Genomic DNA, 20,677 nt, shown 5'->3' with positions numbered 1-20,677 from the left:
TACTATCTTGGTCGGAGGAAAGATCTAAGCAAGGAACTTTTAAGCAAGATCGTCCCATGTTGTTATTGAGCCAGTGAAGAGCACATTCAGCCATGCTTTAACTTTATCCCTCAATGACAAAAGGAAAAGCCTCAAGCAAATTGCATCATTTGTTACACCATTGTGTTTAAAAGTATCACATATCTCCAAGAAGTTTGATATATAGCCATTTGGATCTTGGTAGACCCCCAAATTGGACTGAAGTTTAAATCATGGTGATGATGGCCAGCCTGATCTTGAAATTGTTGGCTTGATAGCCGGCCATCGAATATTCGATGGAATCTCTTGCACCAATGGGACAACATAATTCCTTAAGCAACAATTTTCAACTACCACTCACTCTTGGATTTGTTGTTCATTTTATCGATTTTCCATTGCATTTGTTTGAGCAAAACCTAGTTGATTTTCTCGTCGAAGTCTTTGGAATGTTCTCTCAATTTCTAGATCACAAGGTATAATCTCCAAGCTTTTTGTTCTTCTCATACAACGACAAAACAAATATGCAAAACAAATACGTAAAACTTAAATTAAGACTAATATGTGGAATTTTAATATTAGCAAATAATAAAGAAAACAAAATCCTCGACAATGGTGTCAAAAACTTATTGAATTTTCACACAAGTGCACTCTATTGCAAACAAGTAATATAATGATCAGTAGAGTATCATTCCCATAGGGATTTGTTCCTAAATTGTTTACTAAGTACTAAAATTTTATAACAAATCAATCTTATTTAAGTAAATAAAATCTTCATAAAATTAATTAAAACTAAACTAAAGCACACACTAAATTAACTAACAAAAATTAAAGTTACTTGAGAAAGAAAATAGACTAAAAATCTAGGATTATGGGTTCATTCAACACTTCATCTGACACTAGTTTCTCTTATTATTTATATTCATGGGTAGTTTTACTAACCTAGAATCCAAAGCTATGTACAAGTCTCCATCAAGATGCTTGCACAAATGCCTAACTTAATTGGGTCATTATATGTGTATAGGAATCAATTAAAGAAGGTTCATTAAGTTAGTGTTCTAATTTGGCTATGTATGGCAATTGGAAAATGTTTACCCAAATCGCAAATTAGATCACCTAAGTGACATGAACATAAACTATTCAAAACTTAATCCATTCTAAAATCTCTCTGTCGAGTTTCAGTTAGATTCATAAATCAATTAATTATTGATCAAGCAATTAAAAGCATTAACAACATATTTGAATAAGCAAAACTAGACACATTCATGATAAATGAAAGATAAACTAATATTTAAACTACATGTTGAAATCCACCATAATTCTAGAAAAATAAGTTAGATCATAATATCTAAGTAAAACATTATCCAAAGAAATTTAGCCATGAATTCAAGTAAAAGAAAATAAGAAAAACAGAATATAGAGAAAGAAACTAATGTTGAAGCTTTTTTATCTCGAATCTCTCTCAACTTCTCTTGTTTTTTTTACGTGATTCATTGCTCCAAATCTCCAAAATGGCTGTTGTTGTTCTCCCTCTTGAATGCTATGAAAAAAGTCCTTTAAATAGGTTTAGATTAACCTATTTTCCATATTCCCATATATTTTTGGAAGGTAGTGGGGCATAGTGGCCTCATCCTCATTGGTGGCACGGCGCTATGGCTGTCTTTTGGCGCCACAGCTTTACTTCATCAGCACCGCGATGGCCAAGCCTTAAGAGTTTTATGGTGCATTTCATCCATCCAATGCTACAGCCACGCTCTTCCCAGCGTTGCAGCCCTAACTTCCTCAGCATTGTAGCCTTGAGTAACTCAAGGCCATGGCCTTCAATCAACATGCTGCCTTGTGTAGAACTACAACAATCTATTGTCTTCAAATGTAATTTTTACCTTGATCAGATCTGAACTAGATGAAGTGGTAAACATGAAAGTTGTAGTCCATTCCCTTAGCTTTCCAATGGATCAAAAATCTTATCAATTGGACTTTTGTAACTCATGTTATCATCAAAACACTGTAGCATATTTGAATGAAACCTTCACCATACGTGTGCGATTTTAAATCCAATGAACCTTTCTCATCAAATATCCTACAAAAGGCAGGAGAGAAATAAAAAATAACTATTCTTAATTTAACAACCCCTCCTTGGTCACTACCGATGTTTGAAACTTCTAAAAAATTTTTGCTAAGTCTCGAACAAGCCTCATTTAAGATTTTCGCTAGATTCATTAAATACATATAATAAAATCACATGTGTAAGCAAATATTAATAATTAAATTACTATCTACTTCATTCAAAATAATAACAATTCACGTTTATAAGTTAACAACATTTTTCAACATTTCGCAAATTTTGTTCTGACACAACCCTCAATAGCAGAGAGACTTGGAGTGGGGTTAGGAGATGCCTTTACCTACTTTACGGTGAATCGTATGCAACGATAGTTACACGTTAGACTTATCTCTATCTGCAAAAAGAGAAAATAAGAGGGGTGTAAGTCTTATACTGTCACGACTCGGAACTCCCATCGAGCCCGTGACAGCCGCCGCGAAACTTCAACAGACATTCTTCACCCCGAATGCCGATCGAAACCTCGCAAGGCTCTCGTATAACCTTTTGCACTTCCCCAGTGAGCAATAGTTATCAAATATCGTAATTCGAAAGATTACTAGTCATTTCCAAATCAGAATATAACATATTGTTTAATGGCTCACAGGGGCATTTTCGTCAATTTTCGTCAAAAATCTCAAAACTTGTTAAAAATGTAGTAGCTAAGTAGAAAATATATGTTTAGTGATTTAAAAACAAATTAAGTATCTAAAACGTTCATTTGAAGTGAAAATTTGACCATTTGAATATAATAAAGATATTCAATAAAATAAACTATTTTCTCGTAAAATAATTTTTATAAAGCTATCGGTAAATAATTCTTATAGTGTAAAAGTTAATTATATTCATATATACTATAAAGTAAATAACCAAAGCATAAAATTACTTTTATAGCGACACGTGGGCCCACATCTAACCAAAATGCATCGAAAGTTGAAAACCTATAACTTTTGCCGATTCAAGTCCAAATGAAGGTCTTTGTCAAAGTAAGCTAACTATGGAATTCCCCGAGCCTGAAATGTGAGGAAATGAGGGTGGTGAGATTATAAAATCCTAGTGAGTAAACAGACACCATCTAAACTATCTAAAGGCGAGTAAATGGAGACGAATTAAAACAAGTCATCATACTGTAATTTCATTACCTTTCAACTCATTTCACCCAAATAAACAAATAGGCTTATGATTTCCTGAAAAGTTTGGCTCGTGCCAAAAATCATTCTCATACTTAGTTATCAAGGATACCTTGATCGAGGGTTATCCCAACTAAGTCCGCCAAGGCTGTTAAATGTCTTTACATTCGAAATTTTAGCCATGCCATTACGTTGGTTGAGTCTTACTCTCACGCGGTGGTCCACGTGAAGTGCACTCAAATCTTTACCTCAGGAGATACTTCATCCAACATTTCCCCCCGGAGGTAAATATATAATTGGGTTACCGTGCCCCTCTCATAGGCAGTCCATGGAAAACCCCACCATTGCAGTGACTATGGATTATTTTATCTACCACCTGATTTATAAAATCTTTTTCGGCATGATATGGCAATTTATCGCAACCTAGCCTCTCAAGGCTGAATACACAGCATAAATAATTCTAACATCAAAATCAGTTTAGCCATTCATGCTCATTTATTGTCATAAGCCATTCAATTTAAAACCATAAATTTACAACACAAGCAGATAGTCTCCAATTGCTTTATTTTCAAAACCAGTATTCAATTTTTCAAAAAATTTATAAAATCATTTTATAAAATCACAATTTCTCTTAAAACATAGCAATCTACCGTTTAAACCCATTTTTCATAAAATCACACAATTGTATAAAACTACTCTAGATAATTAAGACGATAATAAGTTCACTCACAGTTCTAGGAGTCGATGTACTCCTAATCCCAGTCTCCAAGCACAATCTCTGTACTTTTACCAGTGTAATTTACTCACCACCTGTCCACAATGTACAATACATAATTCACCACATCAATGCTTGACCATTATAAAATCAATTCAGGCTCGGTGTATATGCATTATGATATGCAACTTATCTGACTACCGCTTAAATGCGGTGCTGACCTAATTCGGCCTATTACCTGATTAAATGACAATTGTGTTCGATTTGGCTCCAAATTGCTCCATTTTATTTCTAATATTTCAATTCACTAAATAAAATTCCAATAATCTAAAATTCAGCCTAACAACCCTCACAATTCTTCTTGAAAATTTCGGCCATTGTGGTGCACTATCACTCAAAATTTTCCCATTCCATTTTCTCACCATAAATCATCATTTCATTAATTTTTCAACCAATTCACTTGATCACAAAATCAATTCATTACTTCTACACTTCACATAGGGTTCAGCCATTGAAGGTTCATGGGGAAAATGGATTCTTTTCTTGTTGTTTTGTCTCTAAACATGCTTAACTAACTAAAAACACTAACATAACTTAGAATCAAATCAATCTAACATCATTCTCTCTCCATACCCATTCCAACCAGCCATGAATTCATCATGAAAACATGTAATTTAACCATGAAAAATTAGGAGAAATGCATGGGAAAGGTAGATCACAAGTCAAAATCAAGAAATTTTACCTTTTGTCACTTGTTTCCTTGAGTTTTCACCAATTTTTCCTTGAATTTCTCCACTTAAGGTTTGTTCTTCCTTGGCTTCTCTTCTCTTCTGGTTTGGCTGACTACTATAGGAGAAATGGGCTGATTTTTATGCCTTTTTATAAAGAAACAATAAAATAATAAAAGCATAACACATGGCATTTCCCTATTGATTCAAATTTTAAATATTTGACTTTTAATTCTTTAATTCTCCACCACACATTTCTCATGTTTATCCATTTCCATGATGAATAAAATTCCTTGGTCTTGACAAGTGTCGAGGGTAAAAATTTACCGATTTGCCCTCGAGGTGGCAAAATTACCATTTCGCCCCTATACTCCAAATTATACTGAAAATTAAAATTTTTTTTACTTATAAACCTCAAATCATACTCCGATAAGTCAAATGGGGCCAAAAACCTTTTCTTAAAATTTCCATTTTGTCCCTAGGTGGCAAATGATCATTTTGCCCCTAGATAGTGAAAATTTCAATTTAACTCCAAATTGATCCTCAAACTCCGAATTACCATTTTGAGTCATCTCTGGACTGTGAAACACTTCATTTCACCTTAAAATCCCTATTTTAATTAGTTCAAGGTATAAATTGACTTACTTGTACTTCTAAGCACAATACCGACTTTTAGATATTCTTCTAAGGGTGTTCAAATATACAATCACTCTATCAGTCTCATGTGTAACATGGTAGATAATTTAGGACTAGGCTTGACACGTAGACTCAGTGATCATCATCGACCCAGTGAGTAGGCGAAGAGGGAAAACAAACATAAAGGTGGAATGTTTATAAACTCAGGTGTAAGCGTAGAAAATACATTCCATAAAACTAAGATTTTGTTTTTATACCTTGCAGTTCTTAAGAATAATAATTCACAAATAAACATATGTGAAAACAGTTGTATTTAGGGTATTAAAAAATCTTTCAACCCCGACATCCAGTCATCATTAAATTCAATGACAAGTGAAAAATGAAAATTCTCAAATATAAAAAGGTGAATTAATTGATCACCAATGAATAGGTACATTTCACTTGCCATTAAATAAAAATTTTCAAGTATTAATGCCATGCATATTGAAATAAAAATCTACAAGTGAACATCATCCTTGGGTAGGTTTAATATAGCCCTTATGCTTACTCTCTCAGACATCATCACCTACTCATGGGAACTGCCCATGCCACTATATATAAATCGGGGCTTCAGGTCCCCTTTTACCTACTCGTGAGATCTGCCCATGCCACCAAATATAAATCGGGGCTTCAAGTCCCCCTTTTACCTACTCGTGAGAACTGCTCATGCCACCCAATATAAATCGGGGCTTCAAGTCCCCCTTTACAATCAAATATCGATAATCAACAATTCTTACTTTGTGCACAAAGACCACACTTGACCTGGTGTGGTAACAGGCCTTACCTAGAGTATCTCAATCACGTTAAAATAGAATCATTACAATTTAATACATTTGCATAACATGACAGATTAAAAGCCGTATAATCATAAAATGAATGTTGTGCATAATTTATTTCAAAGCATGGCATATTTACCAAATCAGCATGCTAAATGAAATAAATAATTTATCATCAACTTCTATGAATCAAAACAAAAGCCATTGGCCTAAACATCACACAAACTTGCAAGGTATGATTTTGAAGTGAAAGCCAGTCAAAGGTTTGTTTCCCCGTATTTAAAAGCATGTAGATATATATATATTTACATTATGAAGAAAAATGAATTTAAAATCTTTGTCACAAACACAAACAACCTAAGGCTTTCTACCAATTCATGCTATCCATAATTTTGTCAACTATCAAATATGACATATATATATATATTATAGGGACAAAGTTTTGAAATTTAGCACCCACTCACCTCACAATAACAGGACGCTACTTCGCTATTGGTTCTTGCCCATATTTAGCTATTCTTTCTTTTTTTTCTCCCCTTGCTGCCGGTCTTCCTTCCAGCCGGCGCTTCTCTTTCTCTTCTTCTTTCTCTTATTCCTTCTTCCTTTCTCTTCTTTCTCTTTCTCTTCTAGCACCGTCGCTGCTCCCTCTTTCTTTTTTTTTCTTTCTTCTTCTCTATTGCTGCTCCTTCTTACTTTCTTCTCCTCTATCGTTGCTCTTTCTCTTTTTCTTCTTCTTTTTCTTTCTCTTCTTTTTTCCCTCTCCTTCTTCTCCTCGTCGTCGTGCTCCCTCTCTCTTTCCCCTTCTTTTTCTTTTCCCCGAGATGCTGCTCCCTTTCTCTCATTTTTTCTCTCTCTCATTTCTCTCCCTCGGGCCCCCACTCTCTTACTTCTCTTTCCTCTTCTCTTTCTTCTTCTCTTTCTTTCTTGTCTTTTCTCCCATTTTGGCAGCTTCACTTTTCTTCTTTTCTCTTTTTTTTTTCCTTTTCTCTTCTCTTGCCAACCCCCACTTACTTCTTTTTTTTTTTTTTAATGAGTGGGGTGTCACAGTCTCCCATACTTAAAATAAATTCATCCTCAAATTACATCAACATAAAGACACTTAATAGTACATTTAACTTTGAAACAAATATGGATATTCTGCTCGCATTTTCTCTTCTAGTTCCCAAGTCACCTCTTCTACCGAGTGGTTTTGCCATATTACTTTCACTAAAGCGATGTCCTTAGAGCGAAGCCTTTTTACTTGATAGTCCACTATAGCTACAAGCTGCTCTTGGTACTTCAACCCATCTTCCAACAGTATCGTATTATGTTGTATCACATGTGAAGGGTCTTGAACATATTTTCTGAGCATGGATACATGAAACACTGGATTAACCCCTTCCAAATCCGATGGTAATGCCAATTGATAAGCAACAACTCCTACGCGTTCTAGTATTTCAAACGGGCTAATATATCTAGGACTGAGTTTGCCTTTCTTGCCAAATCTTCATACTTCTTTACATGGTGACACTTTTAGAAACACATGATCACCTACTTCGAACTCTAAGGGCCTGCGGCTATTGTCGGCATACGACTTTTGTCTACTTTGAGCGGCCAACATTCGTTCTTGAATTATTTGTACTCCTTTCACTACTGCTTGTACCATCTCCGTCCCCAATAATTTCCTTTCTCCAACTTCCAACCACCCAATGGGTGACCTACATTTTCGCCCATACAGTGCCTCAAATGACACCATCTTGATATTTGCATGGTAACTATTATTGTATGCAATTTCTGCCAAAGGCAAGTTTAAGTTCCAAGAAACTCCAAAATCCAACACAATTGCTCTTAACATATCTTCCAATATTTGGATTGTGCGTTATGACTGACCTTCTGTCTGAGGGTGGTATGTTGTGCTAAAGTTCAATCGGGTTCCTAATTCATCTTGCAACCTCCTCCAAAATTGACTAGTAAACTATGGTTCCCTATCGGACATAATGGTCATCGGTACGCCATGGAGTCTAACAATTTCATTAATATAAATTCGAGCATATTGTGCCGCCCCAAACTTTGTCTTGACCAGGAGATAATGTGCTGACTTAGTCAATCGATCTACAATTACCCATATGGAATCGTATCCTCCTTTGACTCGGGGCAAGCCTGTTACGAAGTCCATGGCTATATGTTCCCATTTCCATTCAGGTATTGGTAACGGTTGTAATAATCCTGAAGGTCTTTGATGCTCTGCCTTCACTTGTTGGCACACCAAACATCTCAAAACATATTCCCCTACATCCTTCTTCAATCTTTGCCACCAATATACGGATCTTAAATCATGACACATCTTAGTAGCTCCCAAATGTACTGCATAGCAACAACGTGTGCTTCCTCTAGAATTTCTTCTCTTAATCCGTCCAAGTTTGGCACTTAGATTTGAGATTCGTGTCTCAACAATTCATCAGACCCAAAATCAAACTCAGAAACTTGCTCACCCACACTCCCTAAAATCGTCATTACAAATGTATCTCTAGCTTAGGCATCTCAAATTCGATCTATCAGTACTGGTCGGACTGTAAAATGTGCCAATAGTGCATTTGACCCACTGACCTCAAATTTAACTCACATATTACCCAGATCCTGTAACGCTTGCACAAACGATTTTCTCACCATTGCAATGTGTGCCATACTGCCCATTGACTTTCAACTCAATGCATCAGCTATGACATTCGCCTTGCCGAGATGATAGAGTATCGTACAATCATAGTCTTTCAACAATTCCATCCATTTGCGTTGCCTTAAATTTAGATCTCGCTATTGAAATATATACTTCAAACTTTTGTGATCCGTATATATTTCACATGTTTCCCTATACAAATAATGCCTCCATATTTTTAAGGCAAACACGATCGCTGCCATCTCTAGGTCGTGTGTAAGATAATTTTGTTCATGCCTCTTAAGTTGTCTTGAGGCATAAGCAATGACTCTACCATGTTGCATCAATACACATCCTAATCCAACCCTCGAAGCATCACAATAAACAGTGTAGCCCCTAGACCCACATGGCAAACTTAATACAGGTGCAAAAGTCAAACAAGCTTTTAATATTTGGAAACTGTGTTCACAAGCCTCTGACCATTCAAATTTTACTCCCTTTTGAGTTAACCTCGTTAACGGAGAGGCTATCTTAGAGAAATCTTTCACAAATCGTCAATAATACCCAGCCAATCCTAGAAAACTCTTGATTTTTGTAACTGCCGTGGGTCTAGCCCAATTCTCAATTGCCTCAACTTTACTGGGATCTACTTGTACTCTATCCTTAGATACAATATGTCCCAGAAAACCAACACTACTCAACCAAAACGCGCACTTAGGAAATTTCACGTACAATCTATGCTCCCGTAGGGTCTGTAGCACGATCCTTAAATGTTGTGTGTGCTCTTCCCAACTGCTCGAGTATATTAGAATGTCATCAATAAAGACGACCACAAATCTATCCAAGTATGCTCGAAACACCCTGTTCATCAAGTCCATGAAAGCAGCAGGGGCATTCGCCAATCCAAAAGACATCACTAAATATTCATAATGTCCAAACCTCGTATGGAATATTGTTTTGGGTATGTCCTTTTCCCTGATCCTTAATTGATGATATCCAGACCTTAAGTCAATCTTCGAAAAGCATTGAGCCCCTTGCAGCTGATCAAACAAATCATCAATTCTGGGAAGTGGATATTTATTTTTGATCGTGACTTTATTAAGCTGCCGGTAATCTATACATAGCCTGAGACTACCATATTTCTTCTTTATGAATAGCACTGGTGCTCCTAAGGTGACACACTCGGGCGAATAAAGCCCTTGTTAATTAAATCTTGCAATTGTTCCCTTAACTCCTTTAACTTTGTCGACGCCATTCGGTACGGAGGCATCGATATTGGTTATGTTTCTAGAATCAAATCGATACATAATTCAATTTCCTTTTGAGGAGGTAATCTGGGCAATTCTTCTGGAAGCACATCTACAAATTCATTTACTACAGGTGTAGCTTATAAATTTCCTTCTTCATTTTGTACTTCTCTAGTAATTGTAGCCATCACACTATCAACCAAATGGCTGCTGTGACCATAAATAACAAATGACGGCTTTCCAAGACCAACTTGCGATAACAATCTACATTAGCGTAGCAAGACGCCAGCCAATCCATTCCCAATATCACGTTGAATCCCAGTGTTATTATTAACACTAAATCCACCTAAGTGTCCCTATCTTTAATTTGGACCACACAAGAACGAAACACATACTCTGCAACATATGATTCATCCAACGGGGTGGTTACCACTAACGGTTCATCCATATATTCATATTGCTTGCTTAATTTAGGCATGAAATTTGAAGACACAAAAGAATGTGTGGATCCTGGGTCAAATAAAACTAATGCTTTGTAACCACAAATGAAAAGATTACTTGTTACCACCACATTCAAGACATGAGCATCTTATGGTGTCAGAGCAAATACTTTAGCTTGTCCCCCTTCAAAAGCACCTTGTTGAGTTGGCCTTGCCGATCTATTTCCTTTATCCCTTCTGACATTTCTAGTTGGTGTGGTAGCAAAATCGGGTCGATGGAACCACGAGCCATCTCCTGGTTATGTCTATAGGTAGGACAATCCTTCTTCACATGACCAATTCCCCCACACTCATAACAGAACGTCGTTATTTGGTTACATGGCCCTGTATGAATCTGACCACAAAAAGTGTAAAAAGGACCCCACTGACCACTATGTCTTGGATTTGAATTAGTCATCCCACTGCTCATAACTCGTCTATAATTAATCCCTTTAAAATCATTGCTACATAGGGGACTATGGGACTGAAAATTTATTCTTTAATTCGGTGGACTAGAGAATACTGACCCTCTGAGTAAGTTACCATCCCTTCGACCTGGTTGTCCCACTACATTAGCATATTTACCCCTACTAGGGTCTCTGTATCTAGAAGATCCTTTATCTCGATTTATTTTACTCATTTCTCTTTCCACCCTAACCTCTATACGTCCCGCCTCGATTTTTCTAGCGGCATCAATTATTTCGGGATAGGATGTAAATCTCTAAGAGACTAGAATTCTGTATATTAAACTATGTAACCCCTTAATGAACCTCTTAATCCTCTCTCTTTTAGTCTGAACCAGATACGGGGCATATCTCAACAAATGAGTAAATTGGATGTCATAATCTGACACTGTCATCCCAAGCGCCTACATTAAAGTTTCAAACTTCTATGCCTTAGCGTCTCTCACGCTTTTAGGTAGAAATCTGTCCATGAAAGCCTGTGTGAATTCCTCCCAAGTAAGTGGAGCAGAATATTTGTGTTACCTTCGTCAATCTAAAGCTTGTCAACTCAACTGCCTAGCGACTAGAACAACCCAATGCAGTATAAATTTTGTCCATCTCATCTAAAATTACTTGTGGGTCTTCTGTTGATTTAACACCCGGAAAGGAAGGGGGTTTCAATTTCATAAATTCACCTAGAGTCACCATAACATTTCCCTGATCTATTTCCTCATAAGGTTGATAATCCAAATCTTCAAAACTAGAACCCATTGTTTCATTTGGTTGATACACTCCTTGTCTCCTAAACTCTATAAACTCTTACGTTAACCCTCGCAATCCAGCCGCTATCTCCTCTAAGGTGGTAGTGGGTACCTCAGAATAATCACCTCCTGTATCCCCAGAACTAGTATCGGCTCTCCTCTCATTGGAACTTTGACTGCTTTGAGGCCCGACGATTTGACCTCTAGGTCCACCTCTCCCATTGCTCCTAGAAAAAGATGCACATGGTCCCTCCGTAAGGTCATTTGGGGCATTAAACCCTCTAATTCCTCTTGAGGCTGCTCACATCTTAGGCGGTATCTCGGTACCTAGACAGCAACAAACACCCCTCAAATAACTATTAAAAATTATTAATGAAGGTCGCTTACTAAGATTAGAGAGTTCGTGTAGCCTCTTATCCATAATCCATGCTGCAGTCATGAACCATGAATAAGACTCTACACTACCTCTGACACTCCGCTGATAACACAAGAAATCTTAAGACTTTTTTAAACTTAGGGCTCTGATACCAATATTGTAACGACCCCTCCTTGGTTGCTATCAGTGTTCGGGACTTCTAAAGAATTTTTGCTAAGTCCCGAACAAGCCTCATTTAAGACTTCCACTAGATTCATTAAATACATATAATCAAATCATGTGTGTAAGCAAATATTAATAATTAAATTACTATCTACTTCATTCAAACTAATAACAATTCATGTTTATAAGTTAACAACATTTTTCAACATCTCACAAATTTCATTCTGACACAACCCTAAACAGCGAAGTGACTTGGAGCGAGGTTAGTAGATGCCTTTACCTACTTCGCGGTGAATCGTATGCACCGATGGTTACACGTTAGGTTGATCTCTATCTGCAAAAAGGGAAAATAAGAGGGGTGTGAGTCTCATAGACTCAATGATCATCATTGATCCCGTGAGCAGGTGAAGAGGAGAAACAAACATAAAGGTGGAATGTTTATAAACTCAAGAGTAAGCGTAGAAAAGACATTCCATAAAACTAAGATTTTGTTTTTATACCTTGCAGTTCTTAAGAATAATAATTCACAAATAAACATATGTGAAAACAATTGTATTTAGGGTATTAGAAAATCTTTCAACCCCGACATCCAGTCATCATTAAATTTAATGACAAGTGAAAAATGAAAATTCTCAAATATAAAAAGGTGAATTAATTGATCACCAATGAATAGGTACATTTCGTTTGCCATTAAATAAAAATTTTCAAGTATTAATGCAATGCATATTGAAATAAAAATCTACAAGTGAACATCATCCTCGGGTAGGTTTAATATAGCCCTTAGGCTTACTCTATCAAACATCATCACCTACTCGTGGGAACTGCCCACGCCACCATATATAAATCGAGGCTTCAGGTCGTTCTTTACTTACTCGTGGTATCTGCCTACGCCACCCAATATAAATCGAGGCTTCAAGTCCCCCTTTTACCTACTCATGGGAACTGCCTATGCCACTTAATATAAATCGAAGCTTCAGGTCCCCTTTTACAATCAAATATCGATAATCAACAATTCTTACTTTGTGCACAAAGACCACACTTGACCTGGTGTGGTAACAGCTCCTACCCAGAGTATCTCAATCACGTTAAAATAAAATCATTGCAATTTAATACATTTGCATAATATGACAGATTAAAAGTCGTATAATCATAAAATGAATGTTGTGCATAATTTATTTCAAAGCATGGCATATTTACTAATCGGCATGCTAAATGAAATAAATAATTTATCATCAACTTCTATGAATCAAAACAAAGGCCATTGGCCTAAAGATCACACAAACTTGCAAGGTATGATTTTGAAGTGAAAGCTAGTCAAAGGTTTGTCTCGTATTTAAAAGCATGCAAATATATATATATTTTTATATTATGAAGAAAAAAAATTTTTAAATCTTTGTCACAAACACAAACAACCTAAGGCTTTCTACCAACTCATGCTGTCCACAATTTTGTCAACTATCAAATATGACATATATATATATTTATTTATTATATTATAGGGACATAGTTTTGAAATTTAACACCCACTCACCTCACAATAGCGGGACGCTACTTCGCTATTGGTTCTTGCGTATATTTAGCTATTCCTTTTTTTTCTCCCTTTGTTGTCAGTCTTCCTTCTAACCTATGCTTCTCTTTCTCTTCTTCCTTCTTCCTTTCTCTTCTTCTTCTTTTTCCTTTGGCATTGTCGCTGCTCCTTCTCTCTTTCTTTTTTTTTTCTTTCTTCTCCTCTGTCGCTGCTTTTTCTCTCCTTCTTCTCCTTTATCGCTGCTCTTTCTCTTCTTCTTCTTTTTTTTCTTTCTCTTCTTTCTTCCTTCTCCTTCTTCTCCTCATCGCCGTGCTCTCTCTCTCTTTCTTTGTCTTTTATTTCTCCCCGAGATGCTGCTCCCCCTCTCTCCTTTTTTTTTTCCTCTCTCATTTCTCTCCCTCGGACCCCCCACTCTCTTCTTTCTCTTTCCTATTCTCTTTCTTCTTCTCTTTCTTCCTTGTCTTTTCTCCCTTTTTGGCAGCTTGACTTTTCTTCTTCTCTCTCCTTGTTCTTTTTTTTTTCTTTTTCTCTTCTCTTGCCGACCCCCACTTACTTCTTCTTTTTCTTTTTCTTTTTATTTTTTTATGAGTGGGCGTCACACTTAAAGTAAATTAAAATAAAATAACTTAAATTAACTACTTAACATGTAATCTAACTTAAACTAAAAAAACAACTAAAATGCTTAAGATTTGAACTTAAAATCTCAAAGATTTAGCTATTTCAACCTCCAAAATGTGTCAAAATAACTCTATATAATAGGGTTATTAGTTAATATGTTATAATGTATGATGATGTGGTATACGAATATGGTATAGTGACATAGTCATATGGCATTTTCACCCTTCAAGTCAATGTCATGTGAGTATAAAATGACAAGTAATATTTTGACTAATGGCAATTAGTCAACCATTAACCATAAAGGTTTATTGGATCAAAAATAAAAGTGTAGGGGCTTAATTAAATGTAATAGAAGAATAAGAGGTTATTTGAACTGTCTTGAATAATTTGAGATCTTTTTCAAACAATATGCCAAACTTTTAGAATAAGATATTATGTAGATAAACAAGCCTAGGCCATAATCATCTTAACTTTTGAAGGTGTTAGAGCTACTAGATCCTATCCATGGACAAGTCTAAATTTATGCTATTTAAACCTAGTTGTATGACAAAGGCAGCTCAATAACTTAAAAGGCCTAAATCTAAATATTCAAATGAGGCATTTTTTATTGAAATTAAGAAAAAAAATTATTAAAATTTTATTCTTCTAAGTTTTTGAGATATAAAATTTCTAACTAAACATTTTATATTATAAATTGAAAAAAAAAATTTGGTTTTATATAGAGGACAAAAATAATTATTGGAGATCATTAAATACATATTATGTTGACTGATTTTGAATAAGAGAAATAGTTGAGAATTAATAACATTGTGAAAATTGAGAAGTGATAAAAAATTAAGATTTATTATATATATAATTAGAAAAATAAGAAAATATGTCATTTTATTAATTATAACTCTTACATATTTTTAATAGAAAATGAGATAAATAGTTGAGAATTAATAGGGATGTGGTCAGAGAAAATAAATACTTGTTAAGTACTTAATTTACGAAATAAGAGAATATGTGGATCTTTTATTAATTATCTTAATTTTTATATATTTTTAATATAATTAATTATATTATTATAAAATTATATAAGTTATGAAATATAGTTTTAATAAATGGCACGAAAGCTGGCTATTTCAAATCGGAATGGGGACTTCGTCAAGGCGACTTTATCTCACCTCAACTATTTATTTTGGCAGCGGAATATTTGTCAAGGGGACTTAATGGCCTTTTTGCTCAGTATCTTTCTCTTTATTATAATGCTGGTTGCTCATTCCTGGTTAGTCATTTGGCTTTTGCAGATGATGTTGTAATTTTTACTAATGGAACTTAAGCTTCCTTGTAAAAATTTAAAGTATTTTTGTAAGAATATGAGACAGTTTTTGGACAAAGGATTAATACTCAAAAGAGTTGCTTCATTACCCATAAAAACATTGCAACCACTAGAAGACAGATAATAGCATAGGCTACAGGTTTCATTCATAAATGCTTGCCTATTACTTATTTGGGAGCCCCCCTTTATAAAGGCCCTAAAATGGTGATTTTGTTTGATGATTTGATTACGAAATTAAGGGTGAGAATCTCAGGATGGGAAAATAAGATTTTTGCCCTTTGGGGACGGATAACTTTATTAAGGAGTGTGCTATCTTCTCTACCTATTTATTTACTTTAGGTTCTTAAACCTCCATTATGTGTCATTGAGAAAATTGATAGAATTTTTAATAGTTTTTTATGGGGAGATTCTGCAGATACAAGGAAAATTCATTGGGCTTCATGGCAGCACAGTACATTCCTATCCTCTGAAGATGGCGTAGATATAAGGAGCCTAAGCAATGTTTTTGAGGCATTTAGTATGAAGTTGTGGTGGAGATTCCAGACTTGTACTAGCCTATGGACACGGTTTATGAGAGCCAAATACTACACAGGTAGAATTTCAAGACAAATTCAGCTCAAACTCCATGATTCCCAAACTTGGAAACGGATGTTAGCTAGCTGCCCGGTAACTGGACAACACATCAGATGGTGGATTGGGAAGGCTGAGTTATTATTTTGGCATCAATGTTGGATGGGTGACGAACCTTTGGTTAATCATTTTTTATCCTTTGCATCTTCCATGATTCGAATGTCCAATTTCTATCATAATGGTACATGGAATGTGGGTAAGTTAAATGATGGATTGCCTGACGATGTTGTTGCAAAAATCCTAAAAATTCCAATCGATGAATCTCAGGTTGATGAGGCATATTGGGCTCCCACTTCGGATGATCGTTTCACTACTAAGTCAGCTTGGGAGATAGTTCGACAATGCCGTTCGGTTGACTTTGTGTTTAATTTAATTTGGCATCGAAGCATCCCACTTACTATTTATTTTTTTCTATGGAGATTATTTTAGGATTGGATTCCAGTTGATTTGAGGTTGAAATCCAAAGGCCTCCAACTTGCTTCTAAATGCCAACACTGCAACTCAAAGGAGTCACTTTTTCATGTCATGTGGGAATGTCCTCTAGCTTCACAGGTTTGGAGTTATTTTGCAAGATTCTTACAAATCTCTATTATTCATCCACAAAATGTTTATCAGATTATTTGGGTATGGCTGTACTTTGGTGACTACACGAAAAAAGGACACATCCGCATTTTAATGCCTCTATTTATTTTTTGGTTTCTATGGGTTGAACGTAATGATGCAAAGCATAGGAACCTAGGCATGTATCCCAACAGAGTAACATGGAAAGTGTTAAAGCTTATTCATCAATTATTCCATGGGGGGCAATTCTAGCAATGGCAATAGAGGGGAGATATACAGATTGCTAAAGCATGGGGCCTTTTATTCCAAAAGACATCCCCACCTCAACCAAAAGTATTCTCTTGGTAGAAACCATTAACAGGTGAGTTTAAGTTGAATGTTGATGATAGTTCTAAGCATGATTATCAAAGTGCTACTAGTGGTGAACTTCTTCGGGATCATACAAGTACTCTAATTTTTGGTTTTGCTGAAAACTTTGGCCTTATAATTCATTACAAGCAGAGTTAATGGCATTACATAGAGGTTTGCTTTTATGTATTGAGCACAATGTTTGTAGACTATGGATAGAGATGGATGCGAAAGTAGTGGTACAAATGATACATGGAGGACATAAAGGTTCTGCCCAAATTAGATACTTATTAGCTTCTATTCGTAAATGCTTGAGTGTCATCTCTTTTCGGATATTGCATATTCATAGAGAAGGTAACCAGGCTGCAGATTTGCTCTCCAATCAGGGGTACACGCATCAAAACCTGCATGTCTTTTCACAAGCTGAAGGTCAACTTAAAGGTATTCTTAGATTGGACAAAAATAATTTACCGTATGTTCGTTTTAAATAAATGTAAAGGAGTAGTACTCCTAATTTATTCTTACTTAATTCATTTTGTTTTCTATTTAGAATCTTGTAACATGGAGGTGTTTCAATTTTATGATTGCATTCATAAATATGCATGTAAAACAGGACATTCTTTTTAGGTATTTCTTTAAGCTTCTCCCACACTCATGTAATTTTGGAGATTCAGTTTATATGCCCCTCTCCATAGTACTTAATTACAGGGTAGCTTGACCCTGCGAGAATTTTTCAACATTAAAAAAAAAAACCTTAAAAAAGGGTTTTGATGACTTTATGCTAGAGCTGGTCCTGTTGTACGGGAAAAGTAAGGATCATAACATTTATCCACAAAGTGCACAGACCACTAATATCCTAATAAGTCTAACGCTTAGCTCGCATATGGCACTCAGCAGTCTCACATAAAACACCACTAGAGTAGGGTATCATTTATTAATCACTATGATATCTGAAGGATGGTTTATCATCGCCGCTCTAACTCTAATCGCACTAATTCTAACTGCCGAACCACCTTCAGTCCCAGCTGACAGAATCATTAATTTACCAGGCCAGCCACAAGTCAGTTTCCACCATTATGCTGGCTACATAACTGTCTAGATGAAAACCAACCAAGACACCTCTTTTACTACTTTGTTGAAGCAGAAATCGACCCAGCTTCAAAGCCTCTCGTCCTCTGGTTAAACGGAGGTTAATCCCCAATCCCACTCATCCGTATCATGAATTCAAATTTTATCCCAATTCAGTGCAGGTTTATAATTATACCGATTTGTTTGGTGAGTGGTCCTTAGTTAGGTGCATTACTAGTTAACCCATTTTGGGATTTTGCAGGGCCTGGTTATTCATCTGTTGGAGCTGGAGCTTTCTGTGAGCATGGTCCTTTTAGACCAAGTGCAGACATACTGCTCAAAAATGAATATAGCTGGAACAAAGGTAAATTTCTTGTCAAAACGCCGAGAAATATCTATAGACAGTATAGAAATTCATTTTATTAATTAGCTTTTGCTAATTTTGCAGAAGCAAACATGCTATACCTGGAGTCACCTGCTGGAGTAGGTTTCTCCTACTCTGCTAATAAATCCTTTTACACCTCTGTTAATGACGAGATGACAGGTCTCTTATTTGTTATGTACATGTTTCATCAAATGCATATATCAATTGATAAACTCAAGTTCAATTAGAAAAATTCATATATAAAACTGATATTGAGCTTAATCTTTTTAAAGCCCGAGACAATTTAGCATTTCTGGAAAAATGGCTCGCTAAATTCCCAGAATACAAAAATAGGGATCTGTTCATCACTGGAGAGAGTTATGGAGGTCTGCTTTAATTCAGGAACTATTTGATATTTATAGAACTCTTTGGTAATATTATAGCAAGAACTAGGAGAACTGAAAACTTTGCTCGTTACCAGGCCACTATGTTCCACAACTTGCAGAACTCGTCAGTCAATCGACCAACAAGTTCAATCTCAGGGGAATAGCTGTAAGTATCTCCAGACATATTCAGAATTGTGCAGATTTTCTATTTGAAACAATCACAGAAATCTGGTGAGTGCAGATAGGAAACCCTCTTCTGGAATACAATGCGGATTTCAATTCACGAGCAGAGTTCTATTGGTCACATGGGTTGATATCAGACACTACCTATGAAGCTCTCACATCAGTCTGTAACTACTCTCAGTATAGGCGAGAGAGGGACAGTGGTTCTCTAACCCCTGTTTGCTCAGCAGTGGCGAACCAAGTTTCAAGAGAAATTAGCTCATTCGTTGACATTTATGATGTTACTCTTGATGTCTGTTTATCATCACTTTTTTCGCAATCCAAGATTCTGACTGAGCTGGTGAAAACTTGAGTTCATTGTTTATTGCCTTTTTCTTTGCTCGTTTTTGGTTCTCAATTTCCTTAGAACTCTGCTTTTCTCCGTGTCTGGTGTTGATTCTGTCAAATTGGAGTTCTAAATCATGTACAGGAACCTGAAGAGGAGGTAGACGTCTGTGTTGAAGATAAAACAGTTCAGTATTTGAATAGAAAAGATGTGCAGGAAGCTTTTCATGCTCAGCTTGTTGGAATCACTGCCTGGACTGTTTGCAGTGAGTAAGTATTTGAGTCGGTGAAAACTTGTTAAGTTTACATACAAGAAACACAGAGTCCACTTACATTTTGGTTCCAAACCATATTTAGTATATTTCTCAGACATTCATATAATCTAAACTGTAACAGTGTCCTGAAATATAAGATGCAAGATCTGGAGATACCCACCATTCATATTCTAGACAGACTTGTCAGGTCTGGCATCCGAGTTTGGGTGTACAGGTAATTGAGATCAGTTTCTTCATGAATGTTTCAAGATTATACAAGACAACAGCTAACATTAGTGCAAACTGTGTTCAGTGGAGATCAAGATTCAGTTATCCCCTTGATTGGAACAAGAATACTGATAAATGGGTTGGCAAAGGAGTTGGGACTCAACACATCAGTGGCTTACAGAGTATGGTTTGCGGGAAGGCAAGTTGCTAGTTGGACACAAGGGTATGGTGATATATTAACTTTTGCCACCATCAGAGGAGCATCCCATGAAGCTCCATTCTCACAGCCACAAAGATCTCTTGTTCTATTCAAGGCATTTTTGGCAGGAAAGCCATTGCCAGAAACTTCATTAATTGATGAGCAGATGGAACATAAATGATGCTGATGTAATATGTTTCTTGTAATCTATTTCAACTAGGTAGTAAATATTCCTGTAGTTTCATTGCATTTTAAGTGATAATGTAAGGCCTGCAAGCTAATCGAATTTGTACTTGTAAAATACTGTATTAATTAATCATATTTCATGTTATAGGATATTTTATATAATGTATGAGGTATTTCTTTATTCATGAGTTTACTTATAAAAAAGTTGTGAGAGATTTATGTAGATATAGTACTTGGAA

At 35.8% G+C, this 20,677-nt stretch overlaps 1 protein-coding gene and 1 pseudogene across 6 annotated transcripts; one reads left to right on the top strand and one right to left on the bottom strand.

Moving 5' to 3' along the window:
* Positions 1–7,251: 7,251 nt before the first annotated feature.
* On the bottom strand, positions 7,252–11,924 carry LOC148762505 (uncharacterized; annotated as a pseudogene).
* A 6,271-nt stretch (positions 11,925–18,195) lies between these two features.
* Positions 18,196–20,619, top strand: LOC18598581 (serine carboxypeptidase-like 45). 6 transcript variants are annotated; one of them, XM_088806989.1, is made up of 9 exons: positions 18,196–18,435; positions 18,577–18,678; positions 18,763–18,858; positions 18,972–19,064; positions 19,160–19,230; positions 19,306–19,587; positions 19,717–19,841; positions 19,968–20,060; positions 20,139–20,619. In XM_088806989.1, exons 3-9 carry the CDS (start codon positions 18,771–18,773, stop codon positions 20,431–20,433), a joined length of 1,047 nt encoding a protein of 348 aa, XP_088663115.1. In that variant the 5' UTR covers positions 18,196–18,435; positions 18,577–18,678; positions 18,763–18,770; the 3' UTR covers positions 20,434–20,619. The 6 variants fall into 6 exon arrangements, 5 of the variants coding, with proteins under 5 accessions (XP_088663115.1, XP_088663116.1, XP_088663113.1 ...); XM_088806990.1 differs by having other exon boundaries at positions 18,196–18,496; XR_016026560.1 differs by having other exon boundaries at positions 18,379–18,435; positions 19,717–19,837; positions 20,139–20,166.
* The last annotated feature ends 58 nt before the right edge of the window (positions 20,620–20,677 follow it).

The sequence above is a fragment of the Theobroma cacao genome, chromosome 5 (assembly GCF_053813885.1).
Source record: "Theobroma cacao isolate CCN51 chromosome 5, ASM5381388v1, whole genome shotgun sequence".
In the NCBI taxonomy this organism is placed as follows: Eukaryota; Viridiplantae; Streptophyta; class Magnoliopsida; order Malvales; family Malvaceae; genus Theobroma; species Theobroma cacao.
Note: the sequence above shows the minus strand (reverse complement) of the source record. Positions and strands in the feature narration are given on the sequence as shown.